The following is a 17,825-nucleotide window of genomic DNA, read 5'->3' on the forward strand; positions in this document are numbered from 1 at the left end:
GCAGACTCAAAGGGTATCAACCCCTTGGCATGCACTTTGGACAACATGCTCTCCTTTTCGGCATACCTCGCTCATTCAGGCATGCAGGTGGACACCTGCCGCACATACCTTGCAACCATTGGGGCTTACAGGAACTCGGAGGAGGGCATTTTCTCCTCCTCCAACCCTATAGTCAAGAAACATCTGATGGGTCTCGCTTGGCCATACCCGCCCGTCAAAAGACAGCACCCTGTGTGGGACCTTAACATAGTCTTGGGCGCCCTGGTGCACAAACCATTCAAGCCATTGGCATCCGTGGACATCAGGCTGGTCACCATCAAGACGGCCTTACTAGTTGGTCTTACCTCGGCTCGCAGAGGCAGCGAGATCCAGGTGTTGTTAGCCTCTGAACCATATACCACCTTTCGCAAAGACATGGTAGTCATGCAGACGTACCTGGCGTTTCTGCCCAAGGTTCCGTCTGCGTTCCACTTGAACGAGTAAATAGTCCTTCCTATGTTTTTTCCTGATCCTTAGGCTTCTATATTGCTAGGACGAACCAATTCAGACTTGAGCACCAACTCTTCATAGGCTATACTGACCTAAGATCGGGCAAAGGAGTGACAAAGGAAACATTACAGATAGATTGTGCTTTGTCTCTCTGAATGTTGTCTCTCTGAATGTTATACTAGAGCGGGTAAGCAAATGTTTGGGTGTGGCAGCTACCTCGGCTCTTCAAAGAGGGCTACCTGCGAAAGATATTTGTCAGGCTGCAACGTGGGCTTCCATTCATATGTGCACAAAGTATTATTGCCTGGATACCCTATCCTCCAATGAGTCTCACTTTGGCAGAGCTGTCCTCCAACAGGTTGTGACATAATTACAGCAGAGTGTGCTCCTTCCCTACTCTGTTATGTCTTACTGCTGTGGGAGTCCATCTAAGATGAGAAATCTGTGGGAGGACACTATCCATTAGAAGAACAAAATACTTATCCCTGGTAAAGTTCTTTCTGATGGATGTTCCTCCCAGCCTACCCCATGGTTAAGGAGCTTCCTCCTATGTCTCTGTTTTGACTCTCTACTTCATCACTTTATGCATCTATTCTTTTTTGTCTGTAATCCCTAGCGTGGCGTGCAGGGGGAAAACGACAACTAATGTCATGGGGCGCTGTGTGCACTGTTTGTACTGCTGTCACATCCTGACCCAAAGCCAACGACTCGAGGATCCTCGATGTCAGGCCGCACAGCACCCCTTGTTGGGAGAAAAGGTTTCTGAGGACTCTGCAAAGCAGGAAAATATGTCTAAGATGAGGAATCTGTGGGAAGAACATCCACCCGAAAGAACATTACCAGGGGTAAGTAATTCGTATTCTGCTGCAAGTTCTCTTCATTAGACCACCTGGAAACAAATCAAATGGTGTAAAGGGTTATATGGTGGATAAGTGGTTGCTTACAGAAAGACATTCATGATTAATTTGTTTGGGCAGAGAAATTGAAGGAACCAGTTTGAAGTATGAGACTGTCACCCAGTAGCTGTAGGGGAGCATCTCCTATCAGGCTTATTAGCGATAGGGAACCGAATTGCAAACAGTCCCCCACTTAGTTGATGAATAAAGGGGCTGTGAGGAAAATGGAGGAGGGTTGTAAAGCAGGCAATAACCAGAATGTGCAAGATAGGTTAACAAATGTGCATGATGACAAAATAGGAAAGACTGGTGCAAGGAAGGGAATTGGGTGGGTGATTTTGTGAAGGTAAAAAAGGGTGGCCAAGACAAAGTAGAAAAACCTCTGTTTTCCAATCTTGCCAAGTCAATTAGGGTGTTGAAGAATGCTGTGGGAGTGGAAGGCGATGTTGTCTACAACATGAGTTGAGTTGCTATGTGTGAAAAAGGAAGTGTGGAGTACGGTGAAACTATGCAACTCTGGGAGCAGGAGATGAATGGAAAGGCAGCATAGAAAGAAATTAATTGCATGACAAGTATAACAGGAGGATGAGTAATGACTTAGATTGCTGAGAGATCGAGAAAGACATGGTGGATTCTTGGGAAGTTGTGTAAACTTTGTATTATATGAATGAAATAAGCAATGTGAAATTTATATATTTTCCCAGCTATGTTATATGCAATACTATATTATATTAATACAATTAATAATGTTATAACCCTTAAAGATCCATATGTTTCCACAGTTTCCACAATGTTATATTGTTATCCTTCTGGTATTTAATCTTGGTAGTATTTGTAGTATCCGGCTGCTCTTCTTGGAAACAGTCTACCTGTGACACTTTAGAATTTTGGGGTGAGAGGATGCCCAAGAGTAACAGCTGTTCATGGAGGGACTGAGAGGAGGATAAAGTGGATGTCTTATGCATCTGCGAATTAAGACTTCTCAACTCTCTATCTCCGCCACTACCATTGTGTAGACATTGGAAATGTGATTTAATTTGAGAAATATGAATGGGATATTAGATATAGTATTGCATACGAAGAGCGCCTTTATCACTACATAAATCAACACAATATGAGGAAAGTTTCTTGTTTTATAAATTACATGCTCTGGCTTTGTCGTGTGTATTATCTGTGCCTGCATGTATTGAGATTGTTTTAGTTACAGTACACTTCACAATAAATATTTTTGTCAAAGCAGACTGTGTGTTACCACTGCAAACATCATTTGTATCGGCAGATTCAGTGAAGGAGAGTGCGCATATGTTATGACCATATGTACTTTTTGTGTCATGGGATGAGAGAGTGCAAAGTGTTTTACAAATAACTTTGTACAGTATTTTCAAAGCACTGAAGAAGATTGTATAACCAGCAACATTATTTCTCCTTGCAGCCATCCATTTGTCTTGGAACTGTTGTCACTTTGCAAAGAGGAAATCAAAAAGTCCAAAGACATCACGAAACTTCGCTCCAGCATTGCAGTGTGAGTTTGCCTAGTATGTGTGTCTGTATTTGGGGATAAAGAGAGTGACCGCCGATGTTAAAAGTATAGTATTGCACTTTGCAAGTGTAAGTAAATCCGTTTATGGCACGCACACAAGCCATTACATGATTTGAGTGGTTGTGGATAGGGGAAGAGGAGAAAAGAGGTGAGTTCAGCAACTGCATGTGTCTCTGGCGTGGAAGCCGAGCTTATAGGATTTATTTATTTTAACGTCATTTGGTTGTATAGTGCAGAATAGGTTTCTAATGTATTCTTTACTCCTACAGATTCCTCATCTATGAAATCCCTATCCCAGCGCAGCTGGTCTCCGGAAAAATTTCTGCTGCGAGGGGGCACAATGTGGCTCTGCGTTGGCTCTGCCTGACTACTCATCGTGCCATGTGCCGGCCAAAATGTCAGGGCCAGTTTATAGAGCGGCGCCCCATGACCTCAGTTCCTTTTCTCCACACACTCTGTTCGCTAATCGGGAACACGATCAGCAAGCTTATTGTTTTTCAGTGCAGAATAGGTTTCTTTTGTTTTCTGAGGAAACGTCATAGCATGCAAGTTCTGAAATTTCAGTATTAGCTGAAATATAGGGCTAAGTTGTAGAGCCTTATCATGGTCCTTCTTTGATGTACTATTCTATAATAGTGCAACCTAATTCATAACATTTCCTACTTGTGAGAGTCTGTTTAGTTTTAGAGTTGGTAATGAATTGTCTAATATCTTTATTCAATCTTTCTCAGTTGTCCAGCTCTCGTTCCTTCCCAACTGGTTGGGACAGCCTGCATACGCAGGCAGGTCAGAAAAGCTTGTTGTAAAAGATAGCTCTCTTTAAGAAAATCTTTAGTATGTTTTGGAAAGTTTTACATGCCTGCTTCCCTCTGTGCACAGGCCACATCCCACTGGCCCCCTCATCACTAACTGCCATGCCCAGTTCCTGTTTTTTCTGCCTGCTTGGTGAGTTGGGATTTTCTGCGCACCATGGTAACTTACCTTTTTTGGCAGTTACTTCTAGCTTTTCATCCCTGTTTTTTTTTTATTGGTGATTTTCTTCCTTTTTGTGAGGTGCCTCCCTCTGATGCATATGCCGTATACTGTGGGCTTCCAAAAATTCATCCAGTGTAGGAAGCAGTTCTCAGTGGCCGATCCACATCATACCCGTTTCCTATGTTAGCGATCCATCATACATTGATTTCCTGTGTGTTCTGCAGTAGAATTCACCCAAGGTCTCTGCAAAGCCACCTTCTTTCAATTATCGGAGCAAGCTGGATCTGGTAATGAAGATGACTGAAGTCTTTGTCAGGACCAGGAATGATGCTGATATCAGTAAGAGGGAGACCTTGCCTACAGGCAGGGTATTTGTTTCGGAATCCACCTTCGGTACCTGTGGTGAAGACCGCATCTCCAATATTGGAATCTTCAGAGGTCCATTTAGGGAAAAAAACCTAGTTAATTACACCTGGGAGTATCCCTTGGTGGTAAACAGTCTCACCTCCTGGTGAGAAAGAGCGAGTCTGCCTTGAAGGAAAAGTACCCAAAGACTATTCTGGCGACTCGGTAGAGTACGATTATTCCCCACCTGATAAATTTGCTGCAGTACCATGGGAAAGCTCTGCGTCCTCTGATATTTAATCGAACAGGCGAGCATAACTCTGGAGTCATTGGCTCCAGCAGAGTTTATTCGGCTTCTACCGGAACCCCTGCTACAGAGCCATCCTTGATACCCGAGTCAGTTACCTCTGCTGCTTCTTTGGAATTCTCTTTATCGGGTGAAGCGGACAGGGTCTCCCATCATAAGAAAGACAAGTCTTGCTCACAATCGCCACTGGATTTTTTACCATTGTCTCCCAAAAGGCATTCTAAGAAAAAGGTGTCAAAGGACACATCATTTGGAGTCGGTAAGCCTAATTTCTGATACTGAGGAATATGATCCTAGTAAGTTCTTCACCGTTCCTCCAGGCAAACTCTTTAGCACTCTGGTTAGGTCTAAAAATTCAGATTTGTCACCTTATTTTTCGACTGAGAACCAAGCAAGCGTACCCTTTGTCAAATACTCAGGCTCACCCTCAGGTGGTTTTGACTAATATACAGGTCCGTAGGCCTGTAAGTTTTAACATTTTCAGTCCTAAACCCATTTGGTACCTGTTGAACTATTTTATATTGTGTAATCTTATACTTCACCTGAGCGATCATAAGAGGATCAGGCTGAATCAATACCCATGGCCAAGGATATAACTTCCACTGTACTGGAAACAATGCTTTTGTAGTCTTTTTTTAGAAGTCTTGTCTCAAAGGATAAAGGAGGCGATGGTGGAATTTCAACCTATAGACCATACTGAGCCTGAGGTTTCTGCTTCTTTAAATAAGAAATAAAAGTATCCAAAGACATGCATACAGACACTGATGAAGATCATCAGTCACTCGCCTTCAAAAATGTTTTGAAAGACACTGCCTAAAGCCATTCATGTGTTGTGGATCGTTTCCAGTGGATGACCCGGAGGCCTCTGGATTTTTTGGAAACTTCCTATGCATCAATCGAAGTCATTTCTGCCCATGGAAAATGTTGTACTAGATCAGGCCTTCAGTTATTGGGCAAAACCCCATTGTGTATCAGCGTTCTTGAAATCACTTGATAACAAGTGCACATTTCCTAAAGAGGATCCATTTGTGCTAATGGGTACTCTGCCTGCCCAGTCCACGGTAGTTTCGGCACCCTTAGGCACTAAGGTTAAAGTCCTTCTCACTTACCCAGCACCTGTATTAAAAAAAAAATGTGAAAACCTCGGAAAGTCAAGAGAAGTTTTACTTGAATGCATCCCATCCCAGAAGTTGAGGCAAATTAATGCAGCTAAAACATTTCAGTTTAAATAGTCTCAACTGGCATAATTTGGAAAGGTTCACTGAATTCCTTCAAAAAGATGTGGCAGCCTGGTTTGCTTTCTGCATTTCAGAAGGAAGGAATGCAGCACTTCAACAGCTTCAAGTCATAATCGACATGACTGATATCACGGGAAGTGCTATGAATGGCACTGTCTGCATGCAGTGGCATGCTAATCTTTTGGAAACCTCCATTTGCCAGGACAAGAAAAGCTGCTGCATTTAAGGTTTGATGATAATACTTTGTTTAATCCATCATCAGCAGATTACGCTTTATAAAAATGTAAAACCAAGTGTTTATGTTGCTGTTGAGCTCACTCTCTAAGCAAACTTGCAATCAAAGGTTCTGGTCTTTTAAAACGTGTTCATCTTCATCAAATTGCTTGGCATCCTCAGTTTCTAAGCCTTATTATGCTCCTCGGGGAGGGCGACAAATTGGGGGGGGGGGACAGCACAGAAGTGAAGGCTACGTCAACACTTTTAGCTGCATCCACACAGGAGGCAGAAAAGTCCATCTGTCTCCAATCCTTGAATTGTTATGTCACCTGTTTGGATTCCCATCCAGAGGTGTAGACAGGGTAGGGCCTGAGCGACAAGGCACACCTACCTTGGCTTCAGGCCCCACTTGTTGGACAATCCTGGCTACGCCTCTGTTCCCATCAAGGAACATACATCCCCAGTAGCAGGAAGAATTTCCAAATTTCTTCATTATTGGGAAAACAGGACACTTGGAATTTAAACATCGTCTAAGTTATTCTTTGGCTCTACCTACTTCTGCGCCTTCTTCACTGGCAAAGCTCCATAAGAAATCAGAAAAAGACTCTAAAACGTCTCTCATTGGGTATAATACAATTAGCCCATTAAACATCGATTTCGTGTCAGTATAAATTACACTGCAATAAATTGTTCCATAGATGGCACTATGACGTGGTGAAGTTGTCGAAAATGTTCCTGGCGGTGAGTCCACTTTGCTGGAGAAAATGTGGGAAAAGGGTGAATTACTGGCATATGTGGTGGTCCTGTTCCAGGGTTCAAGAATATTGGACGGAGGTGCTGAGGTGGATAACGGAGCTGGAAGGGATCCATAGAGAATTGGACCCGATGCTGGTTCTCTTTCACTGGAAAGGAGTCAGGACAGCTGGGTCACCCTCCCACATATGATTCACTTCGCGTTGCTGGCCGCTAGGACATGTTTGACGATTTGACGATAAAATTGAAATATTCCTGACAGACCCCACAAGGTTTGTCCTTGGTTCCTCTGTACCGATCAAGCCTGTGCCGATTGTGGTACATGCCAAACTATTACACAAAAGTAATTGAAAGAAAGAGTTTCAAAACTAGCTGTGGGGCATTCGGCATCAAAGTAGCCCAGCACAATCTCTTCTAAACAGAGATCCACTGATGGGAAGGACTCAGAGAAGATTGACCTATCGCCCGAGAAATTAAAGAAAATATCTAATTCCAGGAGTGAATCTTGACACTCATCTTCCCTGAAGAAGTTGCAGCAAAGATATTCTTCATCGGACTCCTCAACTGACGGACATTTCCCCTCCAAATCTACTCCGCAGAAAAATGGGAGTTCAGTCGGCAAATTATGAAAGTCTTTGAGAAAGAAGGTCAGCCCGGTGGAAGCAAAAAAATAAAGTCACTCTAGCCCACTGCGCTTGCCAACAACGGCAGGGTTTTGGAGTCCCATCCTTCCTGTGCACCTACGAGCCTGTGGACAGCTTCGGCCTAGACTAAGCGGCAAGATCCCTGGATGGTTGCAGCTTCCTGTGTGGCCGTGGCATTCTTCAGTGTGGCATTCTTCGGTGTTGTATCAGTGCCAATTCGCGAAAAGCCCTTTGATGTCGACGGAATACTAATCCTTGGAATCGAGATTCTGGGATCATTTCTAAATACTTTCGAAGATCCCATTTGGCTTTGAGCCATTGACTCGAGCCACAGAAGAATTCCAGACCGAACACAGACTGACATAGCAATGACTTTGAAAGATGCAAGGGGCCTAGATAACTCTCCAGAGGTTGAGTTTGTGTAGCCAGACCCCCATGGTCATACTAATGCTACCTACAGACGGATGATTGCTAAGATCGCAGATGCTTTTGGCTGGGCCCCCCTGGTAAGGAGATTACAGAATATGACCTCAATGACATCTTTGACAAAGTGCCATAGATGATGGAGGAACCTGTTCTGACTTTTCCATGCTGCTATCAAAGATCCTTTGCTAGAGCTGTGGAAGAGACCCGGCTCAGCACTAGCAGTACATAAGAGTCTCCAATAAAAAGTATGACCCAGCGTCCTCTGACTCATTCTTAATTTCCAAGCACCCCACATCGGAGAGCCTAGTAGTACAAGCTGAAACATTTAATGCCAAAGGAAGCTCCTAGCCTTCCATGCCCTCTGACCGGGACGACAACAGATATTATGCCTTGGCAAAAAGATCTTTCATTAGACAGCATGGTCCTGAAAGCCATTTACACAACATGCACAATGGCCAAATATATCCACACCCTGTGGGCAGATTGGAGTTTGCGGTACGTCCCTAAAGGGGGAAAAGACGGACCTCGGTATAGCAGGAGATGGTAGCTATGTGCCAAGCACTCCTGTCTGATCTGGATACTGCAGACTGCATGGTGAGAACCACAGGTACAAGCTATGTGTCACAGAGTTGTGCCTTGCTCAGGAAGTCAGGATTTACAATCCAAGTTGCTTGACATGCCATTTGATGGCTCTATAAGTTGTTTGGGCCATAGGCAAACGATATACTGTAGAAATTGCAGGCATCTAAGTTGGTGGCAGAAACATTGGGAGTGGCTATTACAGCCATGCTAACTAAAAAGGAAAACAAGCACTAAACAAGGACAAAGTAAATGTTCTGGGCTATCGAGAGGCAGAGCGAGGCAGACCCTCTCAATCCACTCTAGCTTCAGTCCCTTCCAGTGCAGCAGCAGCTTCAAAATACCTTTGAGAGCTTTTCTCATCCTATTCTGGTAGGGGGGTGTCTACTGTATTGTTCATCAGAATGGTGCAAGATTCCTGTAGACACATGGGCATTGCAGTGGTGATCCCCCCAAGGGTACTGTCTGCCTTTCCTACGTCATCCGTCAGACAGGCCAACCCACCCCTATTAGGCCCCCCTGTCTTCTGGATCAGCTACTCCAGCAAAAGATTGTCTCCCTATTTTAGAAGGATGCCATAGAAATGTTACCTCAAGCAAATAGAAACAACGGGTGGAACTCCCTTTACATTTTGGTCCAAAAGTATGATGTGTGCTGCAACCCATTTTCGACCTGAAACACTGGAAGATGTTCCTCAGGAAGGATAAGTTCAGGAGGGTAACACTCTCACAGATCCTCCAGGCCCTGGAGCTCCATGATTGGTTGGTGTCACTGGACCTCAGGATACTTACCTTCACGTGCCAATCCATGCCAAACACAAAGTATGTGAGGTTTGTCATCAGCAGCTCTCACTACCAGTTCTAAGTGCTGACATTCGGGCAAACCTCAGCCCGAGGTTTTTCACCTAGCTTTTGGCGGTGGTGGCAGCCAACCTAAGCAGCAGATCACCTCAGCACACCTTCAGCCTCCTACACAAGCTAGTTGCAAGGTATCATGAGATTCTTAATTTTCCTGGGGCCAGAGGCCCGGTTGAGAATGAGATCACTGCAGTGGGTTCTCGGGTCTCTATGATGAAGTTCTTGGGCAACATGACGGACCAACTGCAGGTCCTGGGCAGAGTCGCACCAGATCTACTGTGGTTGACTTGCACAGAGCACTTGATGGCAGCAGAACCCTTTTTGGCAACCGTGGCAGGAAGTGACTGGGGTCACGACCGGGCTCCCTGAAGGGTTGGGGCGCGCATCTGAATGAGCTGGCAGTGAGTCCTCATCTATGATATCTATCTCCCAGCACCAGCTACTCTTCAGACACTTTTCTGTTGCTAAGGGCCGCACTACAGCTCTGCGTCAGCTCTGTCCGATGCCTCCACATAGCCTGTGCCGGACATGTCGGGGTCAGTATATATAGAGGCACCGCGCACCCCATTGCCCCCATTCCTTTTCTGTGCACTCTACTCGCTACTAGGAACACTGTTGTTAACTACTTATTTGTTTACCAATATTTGCTTGCTGTGTATCTGGTATTTGTCGCAATGGCGAATAGGACATGGTCTGTGGGGTTCAAACACAGCATGGATTGCAGGCATCAGATGTCAGCGTCCGACATGCACCCAAATACGCCTTTGCTGCCTTGGTGAATGCCACGACGAGTAGGACTGCGCGCAATGCCAATTGATGCACCGAGGCCACTTTGAGGGTGGGAAGTAAAACTTTTCACCTACCTCCAAAAGGAAATGGTTATAAGCGCACCCGAGATCGCTGGGCTCGGACTGCAGCACCATGGAACAGTACCTGGTCCTAAAGGACAAAAAGAAGAAGCACCAGCTCAAGAGGTCGATGTCACCCTGCTTTTCTCTGCGGCATTCATTCTTCTTTGTCCTCAACGAAGAGGCGCTACCACTTCAAGGGAGGCCGAAAGGAAGAGGCCCTGCAGGTACCTTTTCCCACCCAATCCTCTACATCAGAGGAATGGGAGGCATTCTGAGGAATGGGAGGCATTCCGAATGAAGATGCTGGACATCTTTGCCAAGGCCCCAGCGGCTTTGGCCCAACGCCAGCTTTCAGAGCATCAAATGGAATGGGGGTTTTCAGAAGTGGATTTGTTTGTGACTCAATTGATGCACTTTTTCCACATTATGCATTGCGAAAGCCAGAAACACACTGCTTGATGGGAGATGATCTCCGTACTGGTTGAACAAAACATCTTATGACTTCCCTACGCTTCCCCTCATCCACAGACTCTGATTAGGTTCAGCGTGGTGGTAGTCCTATTTTGACTGCACCAGATATAGTTTTCGGATCTCCTCGAATTTGCAGTCCTGCATTCTAGGGATCTGCCCCTAATGGGAGACCTCTTAACTCGGCAGAAGGGGCAGGTGCTTGATCCCTCCCCCTGAATTTCTGAACTGAAAAGCCTGGTCCTGAGGAACCCGCCTTTGACCATCTGTAAATCTCAGAACAGAATTTGAAGATCATGATGGCCAGAAAACAGTCCACAAGAAAGCAATATAAGAGCAAGGGCCTGCGTTATGTTGTAGGGCTCCTGATCAGAACATGAACCTTCTTCTGGCCTCAGACAGCAAATGTCGTGTCTTTCATCTCATTCTCCTCATCTCATTCTTAGCATCTACAGTTGTTAATATTGACACATGTAAACTCTACCTCTCTGCAATTAGTGCTTATTCAAATAAAAAACACAAGTCCTGTGGGTTGCAGTGGGTGATTGGAGGGTGGGGTGCCTATCTATGCGTGGAAGGGGCCATGCGTGTAAAGGCTTTCAAAAGACTCTAATGTTTTTCTTAAAAGGACAGCTATCTTTTACAGCCGGCTTTTCCGACCCACCTGCGGATGCAGGCTGTCAAAACCAGTTGGAAAGTGTGGGAAAGCAAAAAGTAAAATAACCTGGTATCACGATGAAGCTATCTTTTCATGTTAAATTATCTCAGCATTTTTATTTTGCATAACGGTATGGCACTGGAAATACTGTTAGCTAATCTCCGATTTAATGTTGCTCTTTGTTTTTCCCACAGTGGCATCATAAAATGTTGAGAGAAAGTAGGCTTTAATATTGTGTTATTGATGCAGTGATTGCCATCAGAAACGTATCGATGCACCCGTACTCCTCTCTAGAGGGAAGCAGACAGCAGGTTGTAGTTAAAGGAAAGATTATTAAAAAGCAAATGCAATGCACCATTTATAATCTTCTGCGTGGGCCTCGATACATCTCTTTTAGTTAGGCTGTTATCTAACGATGTTTTGGCCTTTTGTGTACAAGAGCCCTAATGTCCTCCCCTTTTACACTCTTGTTCTACGCTTTTTTCCCTTAGATTTTGTGGCATGATTCAGTTTGGGGGTGATATCCGAAAGAAGATTTTATTCCAGTTGTTTGTTCTGCTCTGCCACCCTTTTCCTATAGTAAGTATTCTGCGTTACTAATACTCACACTACAACGTAGGTGTGTCTGTGTCTCTACACCAGCACGTGTCTGCATGTCCATCTGTCAGGTGTGCGCCCTTATACCCGCAACTTGCATAATCCAATGTTTGTGAAGTGCACCCTGCTTAGGTACAACAAGTGGTCTACCCCATGTTGTGCCCTCTTTAGCCCTCTCATATCCAGACGTTATGATCAGGTACAGCCCTTTTGCATTATGAACACGTTGCCGTCTCTGTCACCGGGCTCCACGCTTAATGTTATGTGGGCAAAAGCACCGAGACAAGTGAGGTCTCGAAACAGCAAAAAAAGACCCAGCCACCTGGTACTGTGCCTAATGTTTGCTGACCTTTTCGTGTTTGTGGTATCCTAGTCCGTCACGTGTGCCCCTGATGGTGATTCTGTTCATTTGTCGTTGTGATGTGATCCTGGAGATTCTGCGACTTTTTAGTAGAAACATTAAAGACTGGTGAATGGGGCTTAAACACGTGTATTAGAAATATGTGTGAAGCACAGTAACTGTGTGTGTTTTTTAATTTTATTTGAATTGCGACGAGGGTCTGCTAATTTTCTCTGGACCTGCCTCGTGCCAGGGAATCTTGCCTTGAGGTATTTACCGTACTGCCACTCGAGCCAATCTCCTACTGTACAGAAGATTGCTATTGGCGTGTGTCTTTCAGCTCAAGCGGCACCCTTGCTTGCATTGTGTTGTGCTACATCCTTGTACTAGGATTCTAAATCCTACACATTTTAGAGGTATGTGCGTGATATGTGGGTGTACATGCATCTGTCTAATTTAACCGATTGCGTTCCGTGCAACAACCGATGTTTGACGTTGATGAGGCGTTACTGCGGGAACCTGGAGCACATGCCATCTTATAGAGGTGCGGCTGCAACGTTGGTTGCAATGAAACCTATGCTCTTTGTGTTGCACCATACATTTCCTTGCAGATCGGCCATGGCATCCAGAGACGACTTTATGTCAGGGCAAAATGGGCACATGCTTTGACCCCCCACTTGGCTGCCTGATGTAAAGAAGGCAGTGCACTTACTTTACAAAATATAAATAACACGTCTTCATATTCTATCGTGTGGAGCTGAGGCCGTGTACCTGCTGCCTGGCTGTTCTTAACGACTATGGTCTGATTTGGCCAATTAATCGTGTAAGGCTGTGGTTTTCAAACTTTTTTCGGCTGGCCCCTCTGAGCAAAATGTGGGCAGCCGCCCCCACCCACCCCAATGCCAAAAAGACTAAGTCCAAATGGCTATGAACTATGGTGCGCCGTCACCGCACCCTACTCCCAGTTTAGTGCCTGGGCCCCCCCACCTGCCTCCATCACAGACTCTGGGCTTCCCTCATCCCACTCCTACCCCAGCCCCTGGGCTCTCCCCACCCCACCACAGACACTGGGCTCTCTCCACCCTGATCCCAACATTGTTCATGACTACCCCCCACCCTGCTCCCACCACAGTCCCTGGGCTCGCCCCACCCCGCTACCAGCACAGTCCCAGGGCCAGTGACAGCTGGTGAATTTTTTAAGTGCAGCATGTATATTTCTCCCAGATAGCAAACGAGCGTAGCGAGGGAGCCCGAGCCAAACAAAGAGGGTTTGGGGTGTGGGGGTGTTCTCCCCAACAAATATTTTAAAATAATGGGTTGCAATTGGCGCTGGAGGGGTCCCGGGGGCGGTCATGTTATTTTTTACTGGACATCTATGATAGATGTCCAGTAAAGAAATATCATCCCTATCCCCTGGGCCTCACAGCACCTAACACACGCACACAATCAAAGTGATTGTGTGTGTATGCAAGGCACTTGGGGGGTGAGGGGGAAAGCATGGTATTTGGTTACTGGGCATCTATGATCGATGTCCAGTGAACAAAATACCATCCTTGTCCCCTGGGCTCCACAGCGCCTCAGAAGGAGAGCTGATTTTGGCATGTCGGTAGGGGGATTGTGCAACAAAAGGATTACATTTTTTTTTAAAACAGCGTTTCCCTTTCACAACTAGCCAGCCCAGGAGCACTCCCTCAGCTGGAGCAAGCAGCTGATGGAGCTCTGGCATGTAATGAAATGCCTCAAACGAACCGAACTTAAAGGGCCATGTGGAAAAGTCCTACCCGTCATTACCAAAGGAAAAGCAACATTTTAATTCACAAAGGAAGAAGATATTCCAGTGTCCCTTTCATATGAAAAACAGGATTTTTAAACACTGACCCAAAAACAGCTTCCACTTCCTCTTCAAAAGTTCAAGATGGTTACCCCAGCGCTTATAGCGGAGACATTGTGCAAGGGAGACTGGATGTGCTTTCTGGATCTGAAGGATGCCTAGCTACACATCCGGATCTGGCAACCCATTGGTTCTTTCTGAGGTTCAGGATCATCGGGTTTCATTTCATGTACAAGGTTCTACCCTTTGGCCTAAATACGGCCCCCAGGGTCTTTACAAGACTGATAAATGTGGTGGCAGCCCTGCTCAGCGCCCAGGGTCACCGCGTCTATCCATACCTAGACAACTGGCTTGTCAGGGCAAGGTCTCTGGAAGCAGGCCCCACACCGCCTCCGCCCTCATGAATACACTACATGAGTTGGGATTTTCCATCAATCTCAAGAAGTCACCGCTGGAGCCCACGCAGAGTCCAGCGTTCCTGGGCCTCATCTGGGATACAAGCTCCGATACGAGCTCCGAGAGAATTTTCCCCTCAGAAGACAAGATCACAGCCATCAAGAGGGCCACGGGGCATTTTCTCAGCAGAGCAGTGACCTCGGCATGGTGGTACCAGCATCTCTTGGGCATCATGGCGGCATGTGTCTTGACAGTGCTGCATACGAGGCTCAAAATGAGGCGATTGCAGTTGCACTTCACAGCCTCCAGGAGTCAGGATATGGGCTCACAGGCGGAGCTGGTCAGCATCCCACTTCATCTCCACCAGGACCTAGTCTGGTGGAGCATAGACAATAACCTCCGGATAGGCAGGCTCTTTCATCAACCAGCACCTCAGGCTACCATCACCACAGACTCTTCCCTAGAGGGCTGGGGAGCTACCTTGCACAGCCACAGTGTCCATGGGGTATGGTCCTGTCAGGAGCAGGCGGCCCACATCAACTGGCTTGAGTTGATGGCTATCTGGCTCGCTCTCAAAGCCTTCTTCCTGATAATCGGTGGCAAGGCTATCCTCATTCAAACGGACAGCTCCACCAGCATGTATTACATCAACAAGCAGGGTGACACCAGGTCTCCTCCCCTCTGCACTCTAGCAGTCAACATTTGTGAGTGGGCCCTGGTAAACAACATGCACTTGGCAGCAATTCACCTCCTGGGGTAGTCAACCTGGAGGCGGACAGGCTCAGCAGTCTGGGTGCGGACAGCTACGAATGGCAGTTGGACAAACAGGTCCCTTGGTGGAACTTCGACAGATGGCGTCATCCTCAGGTGGATCACTTTGCCACCTGGTCCAACACGCGGTCCCACTCCCCTGGTCCACAGGGTAATCTGAAAGATCAGGGAAGCCTGGCACCTCCGTATCATTCTGATAGCTCTGTGGTGGCCAGCAAGGCCATGGTTCTCGGAACTTCTCAGCCTGACAGATAAGGCCCCCGGTGCACCTTCTGCTGGGCCCAGCTCACCTACTCTTGCAGCAGGGAGGCACAGTCATCCACCCCCCCCCCCCCCAGAAGTTAGCCCTCGCAGTATGGTTGCTGAACTGTTAGCACTAAGGCATCTGCAACTGTCACAGGCTAACCTAGAAATTATACAAGGTGCTGAGCGATGCTACAAGGAGCCAGTACAAGAGCAGGTGTCATGACCCTTGCCCCTGGCCCCCACTGGCAAGTCAGCCTCCCAGTTGGGGCCAGGTCAAAGGCCTTAAAACCTCATCCAAGACTCTCTTAGAGTCAGTCCTGGCGCCTTTGTCGCCAGGCTCATAACCATCATGAAGACCAACATTAGAATGGGACTATTTACTTGGGACTATTTAACTTGGGGGGGGTTCAGCCAACATGGAGGCACACACATAGCTCAGTTACAAGGAACTGAGCTATGGGGTCTAGTCTTTTGGGTGTGGCAGGCCTGGGACTACTTTACCTGGACTACTTTGGGTGTGGCAGGCCTGGGATTATTTTACCTGGACAACTTTACCTGAGACTATTTAAACCGCACCCAAACAGCAGAACATGCTTTGCGTTATTCTGCTGTGGGCAGCGTAACGCTCACCGTGTCGTTCTTTGATGCCAGCTTACCTGAAACCAAGGACCTGCAGAGAGAGCGAGAACACTACGAAACTTACCTGGAACAGTATCCTGTCTTCAAACCATCACTGACTTCAGTTCCACTCGCCTGAAGGTACAAACTCCATCATCCGGCACCGCATGCATCCTGGAATACCATAACCTGAAAAAAGGAGAAAGAAAGACTGCATTAGTAAGTGTTTACTCACGTTTCCTGCTGAATGAAGAAAGCCACACAATTCTTACCTGGGTAGTCTTCTCCTGGTCAGTATCATTGCGGCGCTCGGCGAGGAACATCGCAACTTGCAAGGAGAGAAAAGATACAGGTTAGCAATATAAAAGGCGAAACAGCGCATCGCGCATTACTCACCGGACAGCATCACGCACACCATGCTTTCGCCTACCGGTCCATGCTCAACTTCAAACTGCATGACAACACCAAAATACCTTTCCATACCTAAAAGGAAAGAAGCAAGACATTATTGTTCGAACTAAGAGGAACATAAGAACTGCATATAAAGACTGTAAAGCAGCAAACCTACGGAGTCGCAGCAGGCCTGGATACCCACAGGGGGCCTTGCACCAGTGAAGTAACTTGGTCGCTGCTCGCCCCCCACATCTACGCGTCCCTGCCACGAGGCGCAGGACGGAGAATCCACCTTTTACAATATTAAGGTAAGGAGCAGGCCCAAGGGGGACGTAGGAGTTGAGGCCAAGGGAGGTGGGAAGACATAAAGACAATCTGGTATTGAATCCAGCTCTCCTATATTGCAGACCCATCTTTAACCAGAGGCTTTACCAAGGGACTGGGAGAGGGTTCGACAGTGCAAATCATCCAACCAGGGCTGGGTGGCGTCCCCGTGGATACCAGGTGAGCGTAACAGCAAGTGGACTAGGTTTTGTCACTGGGCGGAGTGAAAGGAGGTTGATCCATTGACCTGCACGTTAGACGACATGCTACCCTTCTCTGTACAAATAGCACACTCAGGGCTGCAGGTAGACACATGCCGCACCTATCTGGTGGCCATCGGAGCCTACCTGAACTTGGAGTAGGAGGTATTTTCATCCTCTAATCCAGTGGTTGAACGACACTTGGCGGGCCTGACCAGGCTTTACCCACCTATCAAGAAGCCACACCCTGTGTGGGACCTCAACATGGTCTTAGGCGCCCTGGCGCATAAACCATTCAAACCCATGGCGCCCGCGGACATTAGGCTAGTCACCATTAAGACAGCCCTCCTGGTGGGTCTTACATCCGCACGTAGGGTCAGTGAAATCTAGGCACTGGTGGCTTCAGAGCCTTATACTACTTTTCATAAGGACAAGTTGGTGCTTCGAACTCACCACTCATTCTTACGTAAGGTGGTTTCCTTTTTTCACCTGAATGAGGAGATAGGCTACCAACTTTCTTTGCGGACCCTAAGGATGATGCTCAGAGGGTACTGCACAGTCTAGATGTCAGTTGTGCTCTAAACTTCTACCTTGACAGAACCAAGAGCTTCCGCAAATCAGATGCTCTCTTTGTCACCTTCAGTGAGTCAAAGCCCGGCTATCAGGCTTCCAAGGCCTCCATAGCAAGGTGGATGGTTACGGCCATCAAGGAGGCGTACGAGGGGCAGCACAAACCTCTTCCAGAAAATATGCATGCCCACGCTATCCGAGCTAAAGCCACGGCGGTTGCTTTCCAGAGGCATGTCACGTGGCAGGTCATCAGCAAGGCGACTACATGGGCTACGCCCTCAGCCTTCTGCAAGCACT

At 46.9% G+C, this 17,825-nt stretch overlaps 1 protein-coding gene across 4 annotated transcripts in view; it reads left to right on the plus strand.

Annotated features, from left to right (window-relative positions):
• Positions 1 to 17,825, plus strand: part of TBCD (tubulin folding cofactor D) — a 2,839,019-nt gene that overhangs the window by 2,753,965 nt on the left and 67,229 nt on the right. For all 4 annotated transcript variants that reach the window (XM_069654539.1, XM_069654542.1, XM_069654540.1 and 1 more), the window contains 2 exons: positions 2,818 to 2,907; positions 11,734 to 11,821. In XM_069654539.1, the coding sequence (XP_069510640.1) occupies positions 2,818 to 2,907; positions 11,734 to 11,821 (178 nt within the window). The remainder of the gene's footprint in view (positions 1 to 2,817; positions 2,908 to 11,733; positions 11,822 to 17,825) is intronic.

This window comes from Ambystoma mexicanum, chromosome 3q (assembly GCF_040938575.1).
Source record: "Ambystoma mexicanum isolate Mex_15411 chromosome 3q, UKY_AmexF1_1, whole genome shotgun sequence".
In the NCBI taxonomy this organism is placed as follows: domain Eukaryota; kingdom Metazoa; phylum Chordata; class Amphibia; order Caudata; family Ambystomatidae; genus Ambystoma; species Ambystoma mexicanum.